The sequence below is a fragment of the Perca fluviatilis genome, chromosome 2 (assembly GCF_010015445.1).
Source record: "Perca fluviatilis chromosome 2, GENO_Pfluv_1.0, whole genome shotgun sequence".
Lineage (NCBI taxonomy): Eukaryota > Metazoa > Chordata > Actinopteri > Perciformes > Percidae > Perca > Perca fluviatilis.
This window is the reverse complement of record NC_053113.1, coordinates 13,821,431-13,848,613: the sequence shown is the minus strand read 5'-3', so window position 1 is coordinate 13,848,613 and position 27,183 is coordinate 13,821,431. Positions and strand designations below refer to the sequence as shown.

Here is a 27,183-nt window from a genome sequence, read left to right as displayed (position 1 = left end):
GGTAGTAGTCCTACATCTGTATCAGAAGTGGGAGTATAATAATAACTAGGAGTATCAGCAATACTGCAGCAGAATTTGTAATTGCAGTATAAATTATAGCATTAGAAGTAGAGTAGATATAAGCCACAGCCAAACTGTGGTTTATTGATCTGAAAGGGGGAAATTCCTTCCCCTTCCCGAAAGTGATGTAACACACAGGCCAATCAGAGAGCGCTGACCCTGCAGCTGAAATCAATGGTTTTACATGCAAGTTCGTTGTGGAAACAAGTTTTAACCCCTGACTATTCAAACTATGTCAATCCATGATCAATCTTCAGTTTAATACAAACATTTATTGCAACATGATGATTTTTATGATTGTCTGGACTCCAAAAATCGAGTCAGCTGGAATGTGAAGGGGATTCGTATTGATCGCAGCGCTGTCAGGCAGATACGTTTAAAGAGCTCGCTGATAAGACCCCTGATACTGACCTAAAAAGAGGTTGCCATGACAACCCATTTCACCTTTAACCTCAGCACTTTAGCTCAAACTTCCTCATTCTAGGCAGCGAGACAGGGGAGATGGGTGTGTGATTCACATCATGGATTTATTCAAACGGTTAAAGAGTCAAATTTAGTTTGCCTGTCGCTGATATGATGATACATCTGGAACTGATGCACCGTTACAAACACGTACAGCCAAGCACTGTAACGGTGCGCACACACACACACACACACACACACACACACACTGCTTCTTTAAGCTGTACAAGTATCTCTGGTTTTCATGTCTGACATGGGGTAACTTAAGTAGGTTTTAATGAAAGAAATTCCTTATTTCATTTCAAACCAAACTGCAGGGTGTTATTTGAAACCCTCAGTGGCCAAATCGCAGAATCTTCACCTTCTTAAAGAGCATGGCTCCCACAGTCTGTTTTTCTTCTGTCTTAACCGAAGAAAAGCCCGCTTTAAACAACAATGCAGAGGAAATCCTTCGCATTCATGGTCATGGTGTAAAGTTTAGGGTCGGAAGCTTTAAGGGTTAAACTAATGAGGATATAAAGATATACCTCAGGATGCACCACCTCCCTTTTCTTCTCTCCCCCTCTACCCACACACAGACCTGGTTCGACCGGACTGGGTAATCAGTTACCTGCTCTATCTGACCTGTTCTACCCACGCAGCCTGCGAGCACAAACACCCCCCAAAGTCCACTTGAAAATTCAGCATACAAGTTTTTTGGTCTTATGTTAATTGCATTGCACTCAGATTGTATAATAAAAACTGTCCACGCTGAATACACGTACATCTCTGTGTTTTAAGTCGCTTCTATGAAGGGGTTTCAACCATTTTGCAGTTTCTTATTTACAGAAAAACTGTGGAGAGCGGAGCGTGCCAGCCAGTCAAGAGTCTGAAAAATGGATCTTGACAATCAGACATGTGACATTAGTTGCAGACATTTGTGGCAAAAACACAGAAAGTCAAAGTGTTAATGGATTTAATTAGCTATTTTGTGTCAGAGCAATGCATCCTCTTACAATGGCTCTTATGAAATATGACTATTCTTTTTAACGTTGTAAAACGGTTGTTTTTTTAAACACGTGGTTAACGTTGTGAAACCAAACTACTTGGTTAGGTTTAGGCACCAAAACTACTTGGTAAAGTTTAGAAAAAAGATCATGGTTTGGGTTAAAATAACTACTTCTGTACTCAAATACAACATGACGTAGTTACGTACGGAAGTGAATTTGGTTTACTTAAAACTTTACTTAATTACATAATTTCAAATAACAACGCTGACTTTTGGTTTCTCGCTCTTCATACTCTGTCGCCTGACTTCTTCCTTTGCTCCCGTCATTATTACTACGGCCACTAGAGGTTGACAAATGTCAATATGGGTTGTAATAAGCTGCGCCTCCTAGCTCACGATTACGTGAGATATTTAAGAATTATAGTGCGTTGCTTTTTACAGTACAAACAGTGAATGAGAACAGCCTGGTCAGGGTCCATGAGTAGTTATTTAGAGTACTGTAATGCACAGACAAAAAAATAGGCAAAGACGCTCCACGTGTGTTTTTGATTAAACTTCAAATAGGTTGACATATTGACTTTCTGATATACTTCAGTTGTAGATCTTTGCTGTCAACCCTAAACCTTTCCTAATTACCTGTACCATAACTGCTTTCACTTTACTGCCGCCCTACACCTCCTAAGGATATGTTCACACTTGGCGTCTTTTTTAAAGCTGCAGGTGTCGGTTTTACATTATAATCCTATAGTTTATATCTGAAAAAAAACGCCCTACGTTAAACGCTTTTTTGACAGCCAACCAATGACAAGCGTAGTAGCCAGACAGTCATAACAACAATAACAAATCGGAGTCGGAGCACAGCGAGTTATACAATATGACTGGGTGCTCCCTGTACAGGGAACTCGCTTTGTTTTATGTAGCGTTAGTAGCAGCTCTCTCTCTCTCTCTCTCTCTCTCTCTCTCTCTCTCTCTCTCTCTCTCTCTCTCTCTGTTCTTTCTCCAGCTCGCTCCACTGCTTTGTTTTATCTAACGTTAGCACTGCTCCACATAGCGCTCTAGCTAGGATTCTGTAGCAGCAGCTGTTCTTATAGCAACAAGCTCCTTTTTGGAACCAAACACTGCCAGCTTCTTCTTTTTTTACCACAAAAGCACCGTAGTCAACTTTTTCTTGTCAAAAAAGACGTGAAAATAGCCTAACTGCTTGACCATCTTCTACCTGCCACATATTGGAAGAGTCCAGATGAAGACAGCTTTGAACTGTTACCAGCACCTCTACTGCGTCCTAATGGTGCATTCCATTTGTGCATGGAAGTTGGATTTTCCGAGGTCAAAGTCGGAAACACGCCCCCCCCCCTGACCTTGAATGTCCGAGCTCGGGAACTCGGACAACCACCGAGTACCCCGAGCTAAAAATCCAACATGGCTGCTCCGTGCATCAACAAAAGCACTTCTGTCTTATTTGTGTCTCACTAAATCACTCGTACACGCAGTGCTGTCCATCTTCTATCTGTGGACATGAAGCTCAGCGCAAATTCTTTCAGGAAGACGTCATTACCCCAGTCACTACTCCATTCTTAAATCAAATCAGCTGTTCAAGAAGTGACGTGTCAGTTAAACCAATCAGACTCGACCACGAGATTCAAGGGCCAATCACAGCCTTACAACTCTGCTTTAAATCTGTCCTCTCCTTGTGCTGTCAGCTGTCGTTTCAGGCAAAGCGCTCGTCCCTCCTCCTCCCCTGCCTCCTCCGGTAGTTGTGTTTCTCCCGGCTGACCGCTCCGCTGCCTTCGCGGTCTGGGTTCTCGTTCGCCCCGCCACCAGTGTCTGGACTCCATCGGGGGTTATGTTCCTATTCCCTACCCCTTTAAGAAGATTAATTCGATGTAGTCCAATCTCCAAAAGACTTTGTACATTCAATATCATACAGTTGTACAATAAATATTTTTGCATATCTGCAAACGAAGTCTCTCCTGATTGAAATGCTGTTACGCAGTTTGTATGCACAAAAAACAGCATAGTGCGTTGTTATAAACTGGCATTACTAACAATGGTTAACCTGGCTAGAGCTAATTAAAACAATGATCTAATCAAATCCAACTTGTAAACTCGGGTGTGAAGTCGTTCCCAGCTTTGGCTCATAGTGTGACTACCCCCACTAGCGTCTTTAACCCCCGGACCAGTATCTGGGCTATCTATCAGCCTTCACCTGTGGCTGAACAACCTGCTCGTTCCACATCTACCGTCTCCCCATTGTCACCAACCTACCTCCCCCTCACTCCCCCGCACTGGTCACCAAGTCCAGCTAACACATGGGTGAAGGGTGAAGAGAGTTTCAGTAGGTTTAATTGCATTTAAGTTGCATTTATTTCAAGGTTGAACCGTCAGAGGTGGATGCTAAATGATATCTTTAGAGGGAGAAATATGTTGTTGACATGCCAACATATATTCATAGTCATTAAGCAGAGGTAGTTTTCACTCAGTTCTTAAAACGGTATCACACGTCAGGAGTTCTGCAACTCTGACTTGAAGGAATGTTTTGTTGTGGCATGCTGCACTGGGAGAGCTACCTAGGTGTTGTCCAGGCAGTGTGTGTGTGTGTGTGTGTGTGTGTGTGTGTGTGTGTGTGTGTGTGTGTGTGTGTGTGTGTGTGTGTGTGTGTGTGTGTGTGTGTGTGTGTGTGTGTGTGTGTGTGTGTGTGTGTGTGTGTGTGTGTGTTTGTTTGAGAGGACCCAATATATTTTTAGACCTTAAGTGAAGCCAGTTGGGTGAATTAAGTGCAGAGAGCTCTTTGGAAGTTTGGCCTTGGTTTTAGGGTTTATGGTTAGAATTAGATCTAAGTAAAGGTTTGGGTTAGGGTTAGGGTTTTGATGTTAGGGGCTAGGAAGACCCAACATGCCTCTCCACCAAGCCTGTTAAAAAGTCAAATTGCCAAAACTGTCAGTTAGTCAGTCAGTTGGGTGGTGACTGGTTTGTAGCCGCCTGATCAGTCGTTCCACTTCCTTCTCTACATCCTTTAACTGCACAGATCCTGGAAGATGTGTGTGTGAGAGAGAGAGAGAGAGAGAGAGAGAGAGAGAGAGAGAGAGAGAGAGAGAGGAAGCGAGAGAGAGAGAGAGAGAGAGAGCGAGAGAGAGAACAGCAGATCAATAGTGACTCATGAAGCTCAGTCCTACATGAGGTCCTACATTGTGACATGAGTCAGTACATCAAGTACTAACCTGTGGGTGTGAACCTGTAACTGCCTTTTAGCTACGAACTGTTATTTAAGAAAATGGGATGAACATGTTTCAAACTATGTTACAGCAAAGCTAAAAACAAAGGTTGTAGAAGCTCCTGAAGGAACACAGCAAAATTAGAGTAGACTAATTATTTGTTTAGCAAGCAAGTAAGAGAAATTAGGTTGATTAATCAATTAAGTATTCAATTATTATTATTATTATTATTATTATTATTATTATTATTATTAAATAACTATTGCATGAGTGAAAGGAAAGCAAATCCATAATTAAAACGGATGTCGATGAACTAAACATTTCACCTGTCGATTATTTTTGAGTATTTGCTCAGTTAAAAACTGGGGGAAATGGCCATCACAAAGAGCCAGAGTCCAAGGTGAACAGTCCTAACTGTTCAAAATCCAAAGATATTCAGTTTACAATGATATAAAACAGAGAAAAGCAGCAAAGCTTTACATTTAAGGAGCTGGAACCAACTTAAGTTTGGCATTTTTCCTTCATAAATGACTTAATTGATGGATTGAGTCTCAACATTGGTAATCCATTTTTTGTTGGTCAACTAATCGATTAATTGTTTCAGCACTGCTAATGGGTACACTTAACAGGAACTAAGAACAACAGTTTGTTTTTGAGTTTTACCAGAGGGTAGATAGAAGAGCATGTAAACCGTCAGCTTAAGTTGAACTATGAAAATCACAGAAATTACAGTTTGGGGAAATTTAAAATATTTTTTTCCTGCATTTTTAAGTACAATTTTATTGTACAATATTATAAAACAAAATGAAGAAATATTACAGAAAGATGAGCAGTAAATCTCCACGCCTAGTTCCGTTTTGGTCTTTCCGATGAAGAATGGTGACTGTATTATCATTGAAATATGCCGTCTGAATGACGGAGCTATAAAACTATTATACCACCATAGGATCACCGGCTTTCTTTGGTGATGTCAGTGTTTTTAATGGCCCACACAGCCATAAATAGCAGACTCAAACCTTTGAGGGACTCTTATATACACTAAATAAAAGACCAGAAAACAGGTGGGTTGTTATTTGCATAAACTCACACATTTACGGACAGGTGTAAACAAGTCTTGCACGGAATCATTGGTTTTGATTTAGTTTTTGTTAAGTGAAGTTATCTGGGAGGAACTGTACCCATGCATTGTATAGTGATTTTTATTTTTACATGTTCATATCACACACAGAAGCCAATTTTAGGTAAGACACAATAAGATAAAATAGATTTTTTTTTGCTGCACTATTAAGTGGCAGAATATGTGGTGGATTAAACTCTCCCCCAAGGACCCCTTGTGGTTTCAAGATTACACTTAGAGAACCACAGCACAGCAGTAAAGAGGGGACTTGGAGATACAATTTAAGCACTTGAAGATAACTGCGAGAATGTCATTGGGGAATCAGTTACCCGGGATTCAAAGGGGAAAGTGATTTGGCTAAAAAAAAAGCATCTTTAATAAGAAGAACTACACTGAGTAAAAAACAGGAAGTGCTGTCAGCAATGAAAAGCAGAGGCATAGTTCAGGTAGCTGCTCGGTGACTCACTGGGTTCAGCCCTGACGCAGTATCACAGGGACACGAACACTCCTACTCTGGGGAAATACACTTCCAGGAGGAAAAGTACATTAACCTGCTGTCAGCCCACTCTTGGTGATTCAGAAGGTTGATTAAAAAAACAAGGAAAATGAGAGTAGATAGTACATGATGTACTCATAAAGCAACATATTTAAACAGTGACGGCGCAAGTTCATTAAATCAATACTAAATATCAACACATCTTATTTCCACCAGTTTCTGGATTTTCACTTTTATATAACATTTGTGCTTACAAAAAACCGACAAGATACAGCGGCTAACAAAAGGAATAACATTCAAAGTGGACAATAAATAACTAAGAGACAAATAACTGATTACATTGTTATGATTGCAGGTAACTGGGAGAGTCAAAAAGCATCACTTAGTAGGAGAGGACAGAATGGATCTCTACTGCGGAAGTGAAGCAACGTCACCTTTTTATAACCTCGCCATAACTCGGCCTAAGCTGTTGTAAAGAAATAAAGTTGTCGAGGATATTCTGGGATATGGTGTCCATGGTTACTCACACCTGCGCAGCCACACATGTCACACACATCAAAGTGAAAAATAAACACACTTAAAAGTATCCTTATCAGTTACACAGTTTGGTAGTGAAAATGTTTATATTGCTCCAAAATAATAAATATATATATATATATACATATATATATATACTCTACTACAGCGTGGAGGGTGTGATAATCTTGGAATTCTATCAGTCTGGCTCTTTCCCTCTTATCAAACAGCAAGGTTTCACCACTAACAAAAGGAAACATGACCATTCACCACACCTTTTAGAAAGCCACATTTATCATCATGTTTTTCATGCATGTTCCTGGTCGCTCTGTACAGTGAGCTGTTGGAGGAAATGAACTGCACTCTGTCTCTCTTCTCCCTTATTATCCTCTCTCCATTTCCAACCATAACTCATATCTGAAGATCTCAGAGATCCAGAAGTCTGTACCTAGTTTTATACAGTTTGCGGTCTGTACTCGCACTGTGGCACCTCCTGCCGAGGTAAGATCATCACACCTGTTAGAGTTACTGATCCAAAGCCTCCTGATAAAGGATGTTTCCAGTAGAATTGATATATTTGTATGTTGGTGTGAACTGCATGTATCTCTTGTCCCTGTTTCTTTTCTTTATATCAGGGGTCTTCAATGTTTTTTAGGCCAAGGTCCCCTTAGCTGAAAGAGAGATGACATAGGGACCCACTACTACATATACTGTATAAAATTTAGTTGCGTATCAAACCGGGTCAGATGGATGAAAATGAATGGATATCGTTTATACATCATGGTTTAATGTTAAACATACGTGTGGAAAGCACAGTGAATCCTTAAGCTGAACCATAGTACTACCATAGTAGCTACCTAACCTATCTTCTTTTTTACAAATAGGCCAATTCATCTTTGCTATTAATAAGTTTAATTCATATTGATGTATATTTTCAGACATTTAAATTCTTTAAAAACAAAGTTTCAAAAAAAATGTTTACTAATACCCACCTAGGGGTCACGGACACCCTGTTGAAGATCTCTGTTTTATAGTATAATTTAAAAAGAGAGCATTGTTGGATGTGATTTTATCACTTAAAAGGTTGAACTGACAAGAGTTAGTTAGTGATAGTTTTAAGGTGGGGCAACACTTAAATTAGTAAATAAACTGCAGAAATAAGGTAAAGCCAGATGATGACCTCATAGCTGTCCAGCTTCCACTAGCTCAATAAAACAGGCTAAAAATACCAAACACACAAAGGGCTTTTCAAACGGTAATGGAGTTATGGTTCGGTAGACTGTGCATGCTCCACATGAATAAAAAGATAATATGTTGGGTTGTGCATCTACAATGTTCCTTCACATAGAGTATATCAATCACGCATCTATTGTTCAGCTAAACGATCCACGCTGCACAAATACACTGTCACCACAGCAACATTTAAATCTGCCAACCAGAAGTAAAGAGGCTCATATCGCCAGTCAAAATGAAGCCTCAGATTCTCCATCTTGACAGCATCCAGCATGGCAGAAAGCCAGACTCATCTAAATGACATGACAAGCACGGTCTTCTCCAATATATGCTACTATGGTGAGGAAAAGGAAGGCAAGTCCTGGTTACCTGCAAAAATACAGCTAAACTAATGGATCACAAGTGCAGTACTCAACTAATCAAATGTTGTATTGATATGATATCTTACCACAACTAGAGCTATTATAGGCTACAACATGGGATCCAGTGAGTCATGACTTTGTGACCCATCTGTTAAAACTAAAGGCCACAGTTTAGATTACCACAGTGCAGCTAAGGGAAGGATAGAAGCAGATCAGCTGTTAATGCTTCATCGTTAAATGTTTGATAAATATGACCCTGCAGCCAGAGAGGGCCTCGAAATGTAATTTTTTATAAATGAGTTAAAAGATATTAACTTATTGGTAAACCAGGTGTTGTATGCATGGTTGTATGAAAACAACAGTAACATCTTGTGAATGTTAATCTTTTCTCAGAGGTTGTTTGCAGCTTCTATCAAGGCAAGTTTCAGCAAAAAGGCAATTCAAAGTGCTTTACATAAAACATTAAAAGGCCATTTAAAAAAAAAAAAAAATTAAAACAGTCCATTAAAGAGCCAAAATAAGCTATAATAGAATAAGACCTGTATAAAATAGACAACAAGAATAAAAGTTACAGTGCAATGTTGGAAATTAATAGCCCAATTATTTGATTTAATAAAAGGCAGCGTAAAAAAGAAAAGTATTCAGCCTTGATATAAGTCCTCAACCCCTGACATATGTTTAAGATAATATAGGCTGACTTTGTGATTGTCTTAATGTGTGTCTTAATGTTTAAATCCAGGTCTGAATCCGTTTGTCCGTGGTTTTAATTGAAGCTGAGCTCTGACTTGTAATCGTTCCTCCTGGACTCCAAAGACAACTAGCTTTGTCCTTGTTTAACTGAAGAATATTTCAGTATTTCATCATGCTGCTACTTGATGGGTTACCTGAAAGTTGACCGTTGTGCTCTTCTTTCTTGGAGGAACGGCAGGTAATCTTCATCCGGGACCCTGAGCGTGCCCGGCATGACGCCCCCTGGGACAAACCGTCGACATGGACATTTATAAATTGAATGTTTTCCCTGTTTTTTTTTTCACCATTACACCTAATACATCCATGCATTAGACCTATTTATTTCTGTTGTATTATTTATTTATTTTATTTGTTATTTGATATCGCTCGCTCGGTTGTTGTTATTGTTTGTTTGTTGTATTCTCTTGCATTCGCCTTTTTGACTGTGAAATTGTGAATCATTGCATACAAGATAAACTTTAAATGTCCGGCTGTGGCAGTAACCATAGGCAGTAACATGGAAGGACAGCGCCCTCCTGTGGTTTCAATTGAGAACTGCACTACTGTAACTTGTAACCGACCTGCTCTACGTCACGCGGACAGCTCTCATTTAATTGGCTGTCCGGCTGTGATCACATGACATCACTGTCCCGTCTGTTCTGGTACTTTTGTCAATGCTTTTAACAACAGCGCCGTGAATAGTCTTCTTCATTTAGGCTATATAACAATCAAACAACAACCGCAAATGTGATTGTGTGTAAAGAACAGACGTCGACGCTTTTATATGCGGGATTTTAATGAACCTGGACACACGAAAACCGGTAGGTTGACTGTCAAACAAAGCTGAAAGTGACTTGTTTTTGTTGTTCTGCACTGTCAGCGACTCTTAAACAGTAAACCAAAAGCTGGTCACAGTGTAAATTAACGGCTCATTAAAATGGGGGTTGTGGTACTAGTAAAGACGTGACAGTCAGGAGTGGGTTGGTCCTATTTTGTTTCTTAACCTAATGTTTTTATTAAAACACTCCAAAGTGAACAACATTAGCTACATTCACGTTGTTAGCCTTCCACTAGCCGTCTATCTAATGTTATCACAGTGTTATCTACGCTGAAGCTCACACAATAAGTGTGTTGCTCTTTTCTTATTCGTTTGGGTAATTTAAGAATCGACTCAACCTCACTTGTACAACTTGAGCCAAAACTCTTGTCACTTGTTCTTCTCAATTGTTTTCTCTAATGTGATTTGTTCCCCCACACAGACAAACAAGCCTTCTTTGTCCTCCTCACCCAATAATTCCATGCACCAGTCAGTCAGACCTGAGAGATCTGGCACACTCTGCCAAAGACACGTCAAGCTTGTTCGTTTCCTTTGAATCTAGAGATAATAGAGATCATCTGCTTCTCAAAACTCAATGAAAAGAAACGAAAATGTGTAACCTTCACAGTGTTTCACAAGATCTGAAAATCCTTTCCAGGTGTATTCATTTAATCAAGGTGTTCCATCCGATAAGGCCTGTAGTTTAAATGGTAGATGTAAAATGGGTTATTCAAGACTCAGTTTCAGTATAATCCAGCGTAGTTTGCTTTCTAATATCACACAGCTAAAATCTTAACAGTTTTCTGTCTTTTTCTTCCTCATCTTATGTCACCTGTGGGATCTGTTCATCAGCTCTAAAACCAAAACCAACACAAGCACATAACAAAAAAGAAAAAAAAAGAAGCTTACATATTTTGGTATGGCCCAAGCAGGAAACGTTTTGCCTTCTTTAAAAAATCAGTTACAAGAAAAGCCAGTCACAAGACAAAATATTTTGTACATGTTGAAAATCATCTGTCCATAAGCATGACTTAAAGATGTCCAAACTCAATGCTTTCATTGATCAGTTATTTGGACATGTATTGTATGTTCCTATACCAGCAGCTGTAATGACTAAGGTTGTCAAAAGTATCGATAGCCTACTTCCATACCTTTTTCCGATACCACTTGTTTCAAACTATAGAATCTTGTTAATTATACATTCGATAGTATCGAAAGTACCAATGCTATAAAAAACAGATCTACAGTCAGATTTTCCTCCCAAGGCTGCACAGATTAAACATCGGGGAAACAAAACAAACTGGTCCTTAAACCTGTGGCTGTTACGGCCTTCTCCCCAGCAACGAGCCCACCAGTTAATTTGTTTTCTGTACCAGCACCATGTACAGGTTTTTATTATCCTGTTTTGTGTGCCTTGGGCTTCTTTTTTTGCCATTTTGAATTTGTGTTGTTTGGATTTAAATAAGGAACACTACTGGGAAGTGAAAGAATAATATAAAAAGCTCCCCAATAACAAAAAAAAAAATGTAATTCTGGTATTGTGACAACCCTGGTAATAAGTCATGTTTTTTGTGGTGAGACAGCCACCCAATCAGAGGCTTCACTGAGTCACACTGCTGCTGTCAGCATTCAGACTTCCATACTTCCTCTCTATTAAGCAATCAAACGTCATAAATCACGAGACATCGGATTACAGTAAACAGCGTTTTGATGTGGAGTGTTTTTGGTGGTTCCCAGCAGCCCCGGCTTGTCAGCAGCTGGACAGTGTATCTTTGTGACAGAGATGAGCTGTGCAGGTTATTCTCTGTCTGTGAAAACATCTAGAACTGTGTGTGTGTGTGTGTGTGTGTGTGTGTGTGTGTGTGTGTGTGTGTGTGTGTGTGTGTGTGTGTGTGTGTGTGTGTGTGTGTGTGTGTGTGTGTGTGTTGTGTGTGTGTGTGTGTGTGTGAGACTTCTTACTCAAACACAAATTCAGCAGATTCCCCCTTTTCCTACCTTTATTTGAGTAATATATTAAGTAAGTTTATATATTTATCAAAAAAATATCAAATCCTCAACTGTAACCTGGTTGGTAAATATCAGTGTGTTACGTGCAGTTTACTGATTTCACCATTTCTGCGTAAAGAATTTAACATTTGTACTCCCTGCTGCCATTTTCAAGCGGCCAACATGTAAAAGTGTCCTTGTGCAGCTTCTGTATCGGCCAAACTGTTCTCCTGACGTAACATTTCAGGTTTTGTTCCTCTTGTTCGGTCTCAGAGCTGCGGAGCATCACCTGATTGGAGCTGAAAACTACTGAATCTATCAAATCATATGTCATATCGGTCTTCTTCCACAATGAAGACGGACATCGCTTACAACCAGGTAAGGGCTTTTTTTTTAGGTGCTTAAATAAATCAATGAATTGATGAACAGAAAATGAATCTATGCTGACATAGATTTTGAGTTATTTCCTCTTTTGATTTTTTTTGTTTAAATTAGTTATCATGTAAAAAATACTAAACCTTTACTGGGTTAACCTGTCGACCATGCAACTTTGCTGTTTTGTGTAAAAATTTAAACTATTTTTTCAGTGTTTTGGTTGTCTTTTTTTTTTGACACTTTTGTCGCTTTTCCCCATCTTTTGGAAATGTTTTGACGTTTTAGTCACTTTTTTTCCAAGTTTTCCAAGTCAATTTTTCTGATGTTTTTGTCGATTTTGTTTCGGCACTTTTTCTGACGTTCTTTTATCAAGTTTTTTTCAAATGCTTATAAAATTGACTAAAACGCCCAAATTCAGTGAAAGTAGTGAGCTGATCATTTGATTTACTTGTGAAGGGCGTTGTACGGAACCATCCACGTTTTTTCTTTTGACAATTTGGTTGAAAGAAACCCACATTTCTGATTATAGAAACTTTTTGAAAACAACAGGAGGGTTAACCTTCTCTAACGTGAGGAGTCAGTTGCTCACATTTCTTTAAACCTAATTGAACCCCCTTTGTTGTTTTGTTTCTGACAAAATAAAAAAATGTATGTATCGCTTTTCAAAATCAAAATTACAGATGAGTTGATGAAGCCCTTATAATTTGTACTGCATTTTAAGACGATGTGCTATGAGAAAATGCTTTCGGTTTGCCATGAATGTTGTTATTTGTGTTTAAATTCAGTGAGCTTGTTACTCAGATCAGAACAGTGGAGTTTCTGTCTGTTGTAAACTGACAGCTGTCCGCTCTGAATCACATCTCCATTACATAAATTCATTTTCTATTTTGAGTTGCCACTGGTCACTGAATTTTGGTAATGTCAAGGAAATGTACACTAAGACAAACTGCAAACGGGGAAGTCAGGGAATCTAAAAAAGACTTGCCTAATAGTAGGCCTGTAACAATTATTACATAATTGTTTAATTTTTTTTATATAATTGCGGTTTCTTTGTTTAACCGCAATTTATTACATAACATTAGCTAAGATCTTAAGGCGTATGACTGGTAATTGTTGATTTTGTTTAGATGTGCCAAATTGTAATTTATATAAGGGATTATTGGTCAGACTATATATTTTTATTAGTATTTCAATTGTTAGTTGTTGGCACTTGACCCTATAAACCTTCATAGCAACAAAAATGACAAGGGGGGTACGGTTAGAAAAAATAAATAAATATGTAACTACATTATCAGGGTCACATGACAGTGATCTATAACCAAAAGATGTATCCTGGGATTCATTCAAAACTTTAATTTGTTTAAAAAAGTAATAAATAAATGAATATTTTTAAATTTGACTGAAAGTGACAATTATATGGAATTGTTAAAGCTCTATCTAATAGACTTAACCTGCTCATCCACTTTAATAGTAGTAGTTTGGATTTGGATTAAGTGTTACATAATAAGCACCAATAATCCCATCCGCAAACATTTGAGTCCAGCGGTGATTCTGCTCACGCATGGGTCTCAAACATGGTGTTCCTTTTTTGATGAGCGACACCTTGTGTGAGTGAGCACTGAGAAAATGATCCCATGTTGCAAATTTGGTGAAACACGGCAAGGTTCGAATTGAAATCCTCACTGTTGGCTCACTGTGTTAATTTATTGTTCTGCCTGTAGCTGGTGGACGTGGAGAGGAGGAGACAGGAATCCAACAGGAAAGCCCAGCTGGTACGTTACAGACACACACATGACTTCAGCACACGAACCAATAAGGTAGACGGAATCACAGCCCGCACTAGGGCTGGGTATCAACAATGATTTCCTGAATCGATTTTGTTTCCGATTCACGAGGTCCCGATTCGATTACATTTCGATTAAATTTCTGTTCCAATGCCAATTTTGCTTAGCCTAGAAATCTAGACGCACCCTAGCGGCAGCAAATGTAATTTGCTGCCAGGGTCGTCTAGCAACTCTCCGTTGGCTTGCGAGCTGGAAAAACCAAACTCTAGTCAGGCCAATCACATCGTGTATAGAGTCGGTGGGCGGGGCTTAACATAATGGCGGCAGAGTTGCGACGGTGCCGCGTGAATTCCCCGCTACTTGAAAACAAAGAAGATGGCTGCTGCTGCTGGCTAACAGTGGTCATCGGCTTTGGCCGCGACTCTGGTAGACTTGGAGTCCAGCTTTTCTTTGAGAAAAGAACAAAAAACGGCACTGAAGTCATTCTTAAAAAAGGAAGATGTTATCGGAGTTTTTCCGACCGGATGCGGCAAAAGTTTAATCTATCAACTAGCGTTGCTCTGTTTGGTTGTAGCGTTATCCTACTGCATGCAGAGGGAATTTGAAAGACAACCGTTTATCCCCCCCACCTCGGGCTGAGCCCTGCCAATGGTGAGTTCCCAGACCCAACATCTTAATGTGTCTGGCTTGTCAGGCTAAATTTTGCTTGTATATAAAATAGATTCTCAGCGAACTTGTGCTATAAAAATTGTACAAGCAAGAAGCAACCCTCAAATATTTTTAAGAATGCACCAGGTTAATGATTGCAGGAAGAATTGAAACCCCCAAAGGTTTGTAGTGGCTTATACATCCACGGTGAGAAGGCATATATATTCAAAGATCAATTTCTGGATTTTATTAATCGATATCGGATCACTCAAACAAAGATCGATTTTAATTGGAGAATGGATTATTTTAACCCAGCCATAGTTGACACATCTCACAAAGAAATACCCACATTCAGAGATAAATATAATGTATTCAACGCTGATCAACACCCACAGCTTTTGCCCATCCCCTTTCCAGTATTCCAGGTGTGTGATTGCTCTGGCCACTGTGGCCACTCTGCTGCTGGCCGCCATGGCCCTCTATAACCTCCTGACACCGAGGGTTTCCTCCCCCCATCCTGCCCCGAGCAGCAGCAGCAGCCTCCATCTGCCCAAGGGCGAGTCCTGCTCAGACCCCTGCAAGTAAGCAAACATCTGCACACACACGGACACAATCGTTTATTCAGCTGTCCTGTTTCAAACTGTGTATCATGTCAACTGTTTTAATAGCTGTTGTATAAATTAAGCTTAGCGTTAGGAAGTCATACGCCCGCTGATTGAATTATCACACAGCCATTCTCTCATCAAGGCGGTCCTTTTAAACGGGACTCCTTCCTCACTAATCCCTGCTCTACTGACGCTGCTTCACCCACTGCTGCCGCTGGCAACGCTTTGCCTCCAACACCCCAGCCTCCACCTTCCTAGTTCGGAGTCCTAACATGACCCAAAGTTTAAAATGGTTTTCAATGTCTTTCTTTTGGCTTGCTCTTTTTTTTTTGTTTTTTTTGTTTGTTTTTTTACCCAAGGGGTTTTCTGCATGGTCTTGCCTGTTTCAGCTTAGCATGCTGCTCGGCTGGTTCCCGAGGATTCTGTAGCTTGTTGCACGGTCTTTATCAACAGAAGAAGTTTGCTCAGTTGTGATGGAGCTGTAGGTGTTTAGACTTCCATTATTCAAAGCCACTTCTCGTTCGATTTGGCACAAAGGTAAAGCTTGACGGTATTTGAACCAAAGCTCCATACAGGTAACGAGCAAGCAAGTGGATTGTTTTGTCAATTGTAAATTAGTTTAATTTAAAGAATTGTGGGTAAGGTATGTACTGTGTGGGGCATTTTTACAGTTGAAAAATAAACTTGACAAACTATGTTAAGGTGAAACTTTTCTAAATTACCTCAAACATATCTTTGGCATTTCTGTACTATAATATCTTTTTAATCTTCTTCTTATTTATTGACTGACGTCATAAAATATATCTGTGATAAGCATCAACCTGGTCAATTTATCAGTCAGTACTATGAGTACAGATATGAACCGTTTCCTCTCTTTCCCCCTGTCAGGATCGTTCTGGTGGAGAGCATCCCCGAAGGGCTGGAGTTTAACTCCAGCACCACTCACCCCTCCATCTTCCAAGCCTGGACCAATCTGATGGCCGAGGCTCGCAGCAGCGTCGACATCGCCTCCTTCTACTGGACGCTCACTAACACGGACACTGGCACTCATGAGCCGACAGCCAATCAGGTCTGCCGGAGCTGTGAATAGCCAAACGGCACAAATGAGTTTTACTTCTCAAAATATTTGTTTAATGGACAAGTTCATATGTAGAGCTGTAACAATTCAAAATTTTGCTGTGCAATTAATTGTCTCAGAAATAATTGCGATTAACAATATAATTGTCTCTTTCAGTCAAATTTTAAAGTATTTATTACTTTTTTAAACAAATAGCTTTTTTAATGAATTCCAGGATGCATTGTTTGGTTATATATCACTGTCATGTGACCCAGATAATGTAATAACACAAATACACGGCCTAATGAAGTAAACAATGCCTGTATTGGTAATGCATAATACATGTTTTCTAACTGTATCCCCCCCTTGTCATTTGTGTTGCTATGAACATGTATAGGATCAAGTGGCAACAACAGTTAAAATAATAAAAAATATATATAGTCCGACCAATAACTACTTCTATAATTACAATTTGGCAATCTAAACAAAACCTACAATTACCAGTCATACGCCTTAAGCCCTTAGCTAATGTTAGCAATTCATTGCGGTTAAATAAAGAAACCGCAATTTATGTAAAAAATGATTTAATAATTGTTACAGGCCTATCCACATGACAGGCTTTTTATTATTCCCTGCTGTGTTCACAGGGTGAGACCATTCTGAAGACACTGGCTAAACTTTCCGGCAAGTTGTCTGTTCGTATCGCAGTCAACACGCCACAGAAGGGTCAACCACAAGGCGACCTCCGACTGCTCAACAACTCAGGTGACTACTTTGGACCAGCGAGTCTCTGACCCATTTGTCAACAGATGTGTCGGTTGATATTGACTTTATATCAAGCCTGAGCCCTTATATTAACTTTGTTACTAGTGTTTTCATATTACTTTTACCTTTGCATAGATAGTTTGATACTGAGTATCAGCAGCCTCTGCCTAAAAACATCAATATTGTGTGTGTGTGTGTGTGTGTGTGTGTGTGTGTGTGTGTGTGTGTGTGTGTGTGTGTGTGTGTGTGTGTGTGTGTGTGTGTGTGTGTGTGTGTGTGTGTGTGTGTGTGTGTGTGTGTGTGTGTGTGTGTGTGTGTGTGTGTGTGTGTGTGTGTGTGTGTGTGTGTGTGTGTTTTCAGGTGCTAATATCAGGACAGTTAACATGAGAGAGCTCACCTCAGGCGTCCTCCACACAAAGTTCTGGGTTGTGGACAAGAAACACATTTACATTGGCAGTGCCAACATGGACTGGAGGTCCCTCACACAGGTACACTCACAGTCTATCAGTCACAATCACATTTTCTTTATGTGATATGTGTGAACGTGAGTTTCCTAGATGGTTTACCTGAATGTTGTTGTAACTTTGTGGGCAGAATGAGTATTTTACACAGTAATCATGGGAGGAAGTGAATAAGAAATGAACTATTGTTTAGCTCTTTGACTGTCTGATAAAAATATCCCAGGCACACTAATGAAACTAAACTGAATGAAAGGTTGTTTGGTGTACGATTTAAGCACAATTATGTTCCATTCCTCTTTTAAGAGGAAGTTATTGTGTTGGCTCAAACCTTCAGTCACATGCCATGCTGAAAGAATAGTTTGGATTTGCTTTAATACTGTCATGGTCTCAAACCACATCCTGTTGTTAGGAGTGTGCACCAACATCCCATAAAACTGTTTTTGTGTTTGCAAAGAGACAATTCTTTTATGCAATTTCTGAACACTTTAAAAATCTCAGGAATTACCAGTTAAGTGTAATGCAAAATATGTTCATAAATATTGCTCCTTATTTAAAGTGTATGCATCTACACCAATTCTGTGCTTTTAGACATTTGTCAGTTCTCACGGTGTGAAACTTAAATGACACTAAACATCCAAATCTTCCAGTGAAGTCAAAGTATTATCGTCTGGTCAAAGAATGGAATTGGATATTGAAACTTTGTAGAAGACCTGGAGTAATTGTGAGCGAGCAATTTTCTGTGTATTTTGCTCCTGCTTTTTTTCTGTTCATTGTCACAGCTTTGAAATCTACAAGCTGTAAAAATTCTCTGATTGCGAAAAAGTTAATATTCTGCTGTTGGTCTGTAGGTGAAGGAGCTGGGCGCCGTGGTCTACAACTGCAGCTGCTTGGCCGCCGACCTGGGTAAGATCTTTGAAGCCTATTGGTTCCTGGGGGAGAGTCAGTCCATCCCATCGCCGTGGCCCACCAGCTTCTCAACCCTCTACAACAAGGACACGCCCCTCCAGCTGCCACTCAACAACACGCCGTCCAACGTCTACCTGTCGGTGAGCTACAGTACATACAGGGAGGGAAGGATGGGAGATTTTAGTTTTTATTTCAGTATATTAATAGGAAGAAACAAGAAAGACACGTTTGTTTTTAATGCTGCTTCATAAGACTGTAACCAGTGTTTTTTTTTTTTTTTAATACCACACTATGAAGAACATACGATTAGTTATGCCTCATATAAAGTGGTGGCACATCTACACCTATGAAATGTTTTTCTTTATCTCTCACAGTAACCACTGAGATGTCAGCATGCAAGATCATTTCTTTTACTATCGATGTGTATGTACAAAAGACTTTCTTAACCCCACAGGGTGCTGATCTGCTATCTTCAATTAGTCTATATCGAGGACGTTTCGTTCCCGGGATTGTTCAGGTGCCGGAAATTCCGCCGGATGTCCCTAATTTTCGGCCAGATGTCCGTCACCTTCCGCTTTCTTTGTGTTGGCATTCAAAACTCCAGTAGATTTATGAGCACTATTGTTAACTGCTCCTCAGATCTCTGCAGGGTAAATCCAGACAGCTAGCTAGACTATCTGTCCAATCTGAGTTTTCTGTTGCACGACTAAAACAACTTTTGAACGTACACATGTTCCACCAAAACAAGTTCCTTCCCGAGGCTATTTTTCAGAGGCACAGTCATTGAGTCCGGCTCTTAGTGCCGCCCATGACCATTGTGATTTGTTTAAAGAAATGCCAATAAACCAGAGCACGTTTTTCTCCCATCCAGGAATGCTGTGTGGACTAGCCAGACCCTCCTCCGCAGCGCTGTGGAGGAAGGTCTGGCAATGCGAGACTACTCTTCAATGTACTTCTAATGACCCCTGCTCCTTCTTGGTTCATCGTCTGCTGAGGCTCCTGTATTGTTTAAAAAGTTGCTAAAAAATGTACAAATAATTAACAAGATCTCTTTTCTCTCCTCGCTGCCTCTCAGAGTTCCCCTCCGTCCTTCTGTGCAGCCGGCAGGACTTCAGACCTTCAGTCCATCCTCAGTGTGATGGAGGATGCCGAGAGCTTCATCTACATCGCTGTCATGAACTACCTGCCCACCATGGAGTTTTCACATCCTAAAAAGTAGAGCTGTTGAGAGACTCATGAAATATAACTAAGGGGAGGATAGCTGACAAGAGTCAAGTAGTATAGTTAGTGAAGCTCTTAGGAACTGCTAAGGTAATGGAGGTCAGATTTTAGCCATGCGGCATGGCACTATCGATGGATTGGTCAGTCAGTCCAACACTCTGGTCCTGACTGACATATTCGACTTTGGTGATCCCCTGACTTTTCCTTTAGCACCACCATGAGGTTGACATTTATGGTTCTGAGTGAAATGTCTCAACAACTATCGGATAAATTGCCATGAAATTTGGCACAGATTTTATTAATGCCCCCTTTGGTATGAATTATAATCACCTTGGTGATCCACTGACTTTTCATCCTCCTCCATCATCAGGTCAAAATTTTAATTTGTCCAAAACCTGAGCACATGCAGAAAAGTGTAAGCAAAAGTCATCAAATTCTGTCCCTACGTTATAATGGATTTAACAAGGGGAAATCTATAAAGCATTAGTGTGTAAATATCAAACAGTCACACCCGCCTTTTTCTGAGCATTTTATTTGAGGATAAATAAAGTGGAATAGATTTGGGACAGAACTTATTTGAATGGTTAATGCGAAGTCTCTTGTAGTCATACGCTGCATGTGGCGCCCTCTACAGGTACTGGGCTGACATCGACACCCAGCTCAGGCGCGTCGGGTACGAGAAGCGGGTCAAAGTGCGTCTGCTGATCAGCTGCTGGGCCAGCACCCAACCGATGATGTTTCCTTTCCTGAAGTCTCTGGCCTCAGTTTATGACCCCAAGAGCAAACTGGACATCCAGGTGGTGAGTAGCTCTTATTCGCCAAAAAGACTTAGCCATGTTCACGTGTCCTCTGACACTGAGACAGGAGGTTGTACATATTATGACGCAGATTCTTAAGTAAAAACAATAACCCAAATGACCTCTTGTTTCCCTTACCCAGAGGTTGTTTGTGGTGCCTGCCAGCCCCAAGCAGAAGGAGATTCCCTTTGCCAGAGTCAACCACAACAAGTACATGGTGACTGACAAGATCGCCTACATCGGTGAGGCTGCACACACACTGCATGGTTAAATCAGTTATGAAAATAATAATAAGCACATCTGATTGTACACCCCGATATGTCTTCAAGAAAAAGACTAAAATAGAATATTTTTTTTTGTCATCAGGTACATCTAACTGGTCAGGGGACTACTTTGTGAGCACAGCTGGCTCAGCATTGGTTGTCAACCAGACTGCATCACAGTCCCCGGAGCCAACCGTCCAATCACAGCTGCAGGCTGTGTTTGAGAGGGACTGGAACTCCGAGTACAGCACTCCTCTCACCCAGGACTCAAACGTCAAAGACTTTTGTTAGATTCCACAGTATTACAAAAAAAAACATATCAGTGTGGACCCTTCTCTTCAACACATATTGCGGTGCTGTAGTTGCACATTTATTTTAGTATTTAAACTCTAAAGCATTTTGCACCAGTCGGCTGAAACAATTGTTCACACCATGAACATGGAAACTCTTGAGCTAAGAAATCAGCCAGACGGCCTCTCAGCTGAGCGGAGTTTCCCCGGTTTGCTAAGGTCCAAAGGAAGATGGACTTCCAGTAAACCTGGCTTATCACCACTTTAGTGCAAGTAATGTTCCATTTAACCAGTGAAATGCCAAGTACTGCCAAGGGTTATTCTTTTTTATTTTAAGGTAATAATTACTTTGCCTCTCTTTGCTGTTTACTATCAAAGCTGGCCCGGGATTCAAACTACATGTGTGGGTTATACTGTAGGTCAGATCACATTTAAACTACTCTTTAGTAACATCGGATCAGAATGCTCTGCGACATGTTGCCGGCATTGACAACCCATGAACAGGCAGTTGTTGCTTTTTAAAAAACTCTCTCTTAACAAACTTGTACGTTTCAACTTGTGTTTTCCGACATGTAGTGCCAGCAGCAGAAGGGGGCACTGTTTCAGCTTTTCAGTCAGGTCTGTTTCATGATGGTCTATATCCTCGACGTTCCACTTCTGGGATTGCTCCGGTGCTGCAGGAAATTCTGCCGGATGCATGTATTTTCTGTTTCCTTCCACTTTCTTTGTGTTGGAATTTTAAATTTGGTGGATTTCTGAGGACTATGGTTAACTGCTCCTCAGATCTCTGCAGGGTAAATCCAGGCAGCTAGCTAGACTATTTGTCCAATCTGAGTTTTCTCTCGCACGACTATTTTGCAGCAGCTCTGTGCAGAGTTTAGCGACGATTCTGACTGGTTTAAAGAAATGTCAATAAACCAGAGCAGGTTTTCCTCCCATCCTCGAATGCTATGTGGACTAGCCAGACCCTCCTTCAGAGCGCTTTGGAGGAGGGTCTGGCAAAGCGAGACTAGTTTCATGATGAGGCATAATGATTTTTTTTTCAACTAACTCCCAAAGTCAACATGTTACGTGATCCATCGATTGATCACTCTCTAGTTTATAAAAGACAATCACAATGCATTCATTTTCTACAACATCCGCCTCAGTGGAAGTTGTTTTTATCCCAGCTAATCTCAGGGAGTAAAGTTTGATTTTTTTCGTAATTGATCATTTCATTTTGCCAGAATAATTAATGTTCCAGCTGGTGTGCTGTGCCTGTGCTGTAAATGAGAAACAGCCGTTTTTAAAATAAATAAATTGAATACTTAAGTCAGCAGTGCGCACAATAGATTGAAAGTTTGCTTTAATTTCCACTGTGTGGAGTTTTTGAAACTACCAATTAGTGAGGAGGTGGTTGTTATGGAAACTGTCCAAAGAAGCGTGTTTACCAGTAGCCGGGAGCTTATATAAAAAAAAAATAAAGCTCTGGGGCAGTTATTGTCAACATGTTCTTATCTCCTTCCTCTTTATAAAGAAATTACTCTCAATAAATGTCTTTAAATCAAACCTGTTCCAGTCTGTTTATAGTTCATCTTCATGTGCTCTCTGATACACATTCAGTATGTTCAATGATTTCATAAAGTGACTGTTCAGGGCTATGGACAATAAGAAATATTAAATGACACCATGGACTTCATCCCACTCTTTTAATGATTGCTTAGGAAAAAGCCTATGTATAACTAGTTAAACTGCTAGATCAAAGTCTCAAGCACCTTCACATAGTGGTCTGATGTAAAAGATCTGGTTTTACCAAATACTCTCCTGTATGGACAGGTTCTCAACATTCAGATCTTGGCAAAACTACAATATTTGCACGCCTGAATGTTTGACAGTGCACCAGAGGGCATCAAAAACTCCCAAACAATCTCACTTACTACTACTACTCAAGGGGTAAGCTTCACTTCAGAACTTGAACCTCCAATGGCGCCAATCATTTCACTGACTGCCATTCATTTTGACAGCGAATAACTTTACATCTGAAGCGTTTAAAGACATTTGTCCATTGTTTATTTCTAGAGAAACGTGACCATGTATAAAAAGCTCCATTACCTTGTACCTCACGCTATAGCTCCGTAGCAGATGTTTTTGTAAAAATAGGCTAACGATTGTGTCATAACCACGAGACTTACTGTCGCATAGTAGAGGAATTGCCGTATAGTACAGGAGAAGCTCGCAGGCAGTTTGGACTTACATTAGCTGTTTAGGTTTAATTACTGATGTTAACTAGCATTTTAGTTAGCAATAATTAGCCTGTGCCCGTGTTATCTCCTTACATATACCTACACTCTCCGTCTCTTCAAGATTGGGAATGATTGCGATTTCTCTTAGCACAGCTACCAGAAGACTTACAACTTTCAGACAGGTTGCTCACGTCACATCTACGTCGTCTCTCTCAGTTGGAGGCTGCGCAGTAACGCTCAGCGCTCACCGGAAAAGTGCTTCTAATATCCTTCACTGGTCTCCGTCCAGAGCAACGGGATCTGTTGGTCCATTCTTATATACTGTCTATGCTGCTACTACTGTTCGTTTCATACTAATGTCCTCCAACGTTTTATTCCTAGAACCTGCACTGAGGTCATTTTCCTAAAACAGTATAAGGCAAAGTGGCTTTATTTTGACGTTAAAAAAGCCTGGTAAAACTGTAAACCCCCTTTGAATCAAAATAAAATGTTCCTCTTATCTGTGAAATAAGCATGTGACCCGTTTCAACTCCACCCGTCAAAGAATCGGAATCTAGAATTGATAAGAACTTGAATCGAAAGGAAGAATCAGAATTGTTCAAATCAAAACGATGCCCAGCCCTAACGTAACGGTGAGACGTTTCATGTTGTCTGTCACAGCTACAACCTCTTTACCCCAAATTAATCTATGTTAAGTCAAGAACCTGAGGCCAACAGATCAATATAAGAGCGAGGGGCGTAACGATACATCGATCTGGATCTATATATCGATTCAATCCTCAACGATCCAATATTATCGATACAAAGTGAAAATATCGATGCATATCGTCATCTTTGACATGCGCCTTTATTTTGAAATTCCCACCTTTATATTTATTCTTTAGAAAGAGGAGTTTGTCTGGAAGAGCTCAGTATTGAAATTGACTAATCATATTTTAGTTGCTTTTTGGAAATATGTATACATTTAACCAGGGTGCGAACTACGGGGGAGCTAGGGGTTGCTTGGCTCCCCTTAATGAGACATGGGCTTCCTAGAAAATGTGATTTGTGAAATTTTGGGGGGGGGGTCTCTAAAAATTTTGTCATTTTGACATGCAATTTCAGTTTTGTGTAATGTGATCATCGTGGATTATTATGTGTAGGTTACTATTGCAAAAATATAATTCATTCATGCGTGTCGGTGATTTGAACCTAATTCACTTCAATAAAGATAACTATACATGCTGTTGTTGCCATGAGCATCAAGGCGTGGCGGCGCTGCGGTGCAAATTCAACTCATGTTTAGTACATGTTAACTCAAAGATTCGTAGAAAAATTTAAACGTTGGAGGCCATTAATCGTCGTGCCAAGTCCTCGAAATCTATTCTGCAGTTAGCATCATATAGCCATGGCAAAAAGAAAACAAGGCAGTTTAAGTAATTTTGTGAATCAATTTGTGAAATTGTGTAACAATGACGTTAATAGCACGGCAGATTGACCTGCTGCAAGCCCTGTTGACCCCGGCTGACAATGCAAGAAGCTGAAGAAATAATGTCCTCTCTGGCTGAAGATGGTGGTAACAGCTCGTCAGAGGTCGGTCACCATCCTATCCCCTCTTGCTCCTCTCTCCCGTTAAATTGGAACAGCCAGCAGTGGAGAGACTGGAAGAGCCCATATATACATGGCTGTTTGTTAAGGATGGAAGCTTGGGGTGCGTCGCTTAGGCCTAATTGAACGGAGGAATTATGGTATTCTTCGGTAGCCTGAGTAACTTTAACCGTTGTTCATGTGAAATCTCAAAGAAAGCCTGATGCTTTGTTTATAGACTATTTGTGGCTGGCTGTTTGTAGTTTGACCCATCAATTCCTGTCGGTATAGTTCGAACACTGAATTGTGTTAAAAGGGCTTATGTATCGTATTTTGATCGGTCGAATCGAAATCGTATCATGGCAGACTTTGTGATATCAGTAAATAGGCCAGTGTGATTTAACCCCCTAATAAGAACTGCTATGAGTAGAACCACCATTAGGATTAGACTACTTTACAACTAATATGCGGCTGTTATTACTGTTAGGCTACTATTATTATAACTGGGGCAGCTGGGCTGTCCTCTGGCCGCCTGCTGTGATTTTGTTTCCCAATACAATAGACCTGCTGGGCCTCTCTGTCTCCGTGCATTCCCATAATCCTCCATCTGCGCGCCCAGCAGCGCGGAGGAGGAGCGTTAACTATTACTGCGCCGGGACCGGTCAGCAGGGGCGGCCATGGCGGCACACAGCCCTGCATATCACTGCTGGACTGGAGAACTTGTTTATTCAGCTTCTATACTGAAGACGGTTTTGATTTAAAAAAAAAATCATGTTTGATCCCGCCTGAAATCATGGACGAGCAACCTTTGTCTGTATGTCCTGCGCGGAGATGCTGCGGGCGTTTTGGTGCTCAAAAAGCTTCGACTTTCTGGGGGTGAGGCTGCAAAGTTTCCGGGCAGAGTTTCAAACCCCGACGGCTGTTTCAAAGAAATGAAGGTATGAGGATAAAGCACCAAAATACATTTCGAGTCCAAAAGAGATTTAAATGTTTCTTTGTTTTTCTTACTAATATTGGTTTTAAAGGATTCTGCGTCTTTCTCCAGCTCTCCAGTATCTAGTTTATAGGCTGTCTATTGTGGATTAACGCACCAACAAGTTCTCCATACATGGCGTGTAGCGCACAGTTGACCTAGAACACATCTATTATTAGACATCCAACATATGGCTCGGAATGAGTGAGACCTAACGGTGCCTGCCTGCGGCGCACATGTTGCGTCAAGTTAGTCGAGTTCCACAGTTTACATGTCGGTCAGTCCGATAGTCCTGCTGCTGTTTTAGGACGAGGGGAACATTCACAATACTGCGTTACTGTGAGTATATCAGTGGTTATTGTTGAATCGTTGGTCGTCTCTCAAACTGCTGTCTCTCCAGTTTCAGGCTGATGCCCCGCTGATGTCCTCCGTGTCCCGCTGCTCTGCTCACACTCCAGCCGGCTGTTTAAGGTACATGATGTTCGCTTACTGTCTGTACTGTCTGTAACTGACTGTCTGTATAGGATACAGCAGGGGGTCTTTTAAACTAACTGAAAGAGAGACGGAGCAGGGGCACCATACTAAATATAGCCTTATTGTATAAAATGAAGTTGCATATTAAATAGGGTTGCACGATATTAACAAAATGTGTTATTGCGATATCAATTATGAATATTGCGATATCGATATTAATTTCGATATTTTTAAACTTATGTAAAATAACAAAAAGTTACGGGAAAAGGCATTAAAATAGATTCATAACAAATAACAACACAAGGTTTATTGCAACTGACAGTCATATTGGACTGGTCCAACATGAATGAGAAAATAACCATGTTTACAGAACAGGACATGTTTTACTGGTTGGACAGTATCAAATAAATAAATAAAGAGAACAGGACACAACTTTTCTTCCGCTTCTCTGAGTTGTTCCGTTTTGTATTTCTTCACTTACACTGTCACTCTGTCGAAATATGCACACACGTACGCCGCTCCACGGGGTTTGTCACTAGTGGACCCGTGCGCTGACGTGTACCAACATGAGCAACTGGCACGGTAACTATATATATAATATAGCCTATAGCCTACTAAGCTATTCAATTAATAATTGTTGGCATGATTTTATAAACCATCTTTTAAAGTAAACATATGGCACAGTCAATCCGTAAGATTAACCGTATCTGCCGATGGTTATCTTAGTGACTTATAGGCCACTAGGCCAGTAAGCCTATCATCAATGGGGATTTATAGTTGCTAATAATATGTTGGATT

The 27,183-nt window shown here is 40.4% G+C and overlaps 1 protein-coding gene across 2 annotated transcripts; it reads left to right on the top strand.

Annotated features, from left to right (window-relative positions):
- The first annotated feature begins 9,807 nt into the window (after positions 1 to 9,807).
- pld3 (phospholipase D family, member 3) lies at positions 9,808 to 22,698 on the top strand. Of its 2 annotated transcripts, none has more exons than XM_039780014.1 (12): positions 9,808 to 9,996; positions 12,252 to 12,356; positions 14,075 to 14,125; positions 15,203 to 15,366; positions 16,279 to 16,459; positions 17,095 to 17,212; positions 17,573 to 17,700; positions 18,522 to 18,719; positions 19,655 to 19,794; positions 20,435 to 20,600; positions 20,740 to 20,839; positions 20,964 to 22,698. In XM_039780014.1, the coding sequence occupies exons 2-12, from the start codon at positions 12,306 to 12,308 to the stop codon at positions 21,149 to 21,151; spliced, it is 1,485 nt and encodes a 494-aa protein (XP_039635948.1). In that variant the 5' UTR covers positions 9,808 to 9,996; positions 12,252 to 12,305; the 3' UTR covers positions 21,152 to 22,698. The 2 variants fall into 2 exon arrangements, with proteins under 2 accessions (XP_039635948.1, XP_039635957.1); XM_039780023.1 differs by having other exon boundaries at positions 12,226 to 12,356.
- Positions 22,699 to 27,183: the final 4,485 nt, after the last annotated feature.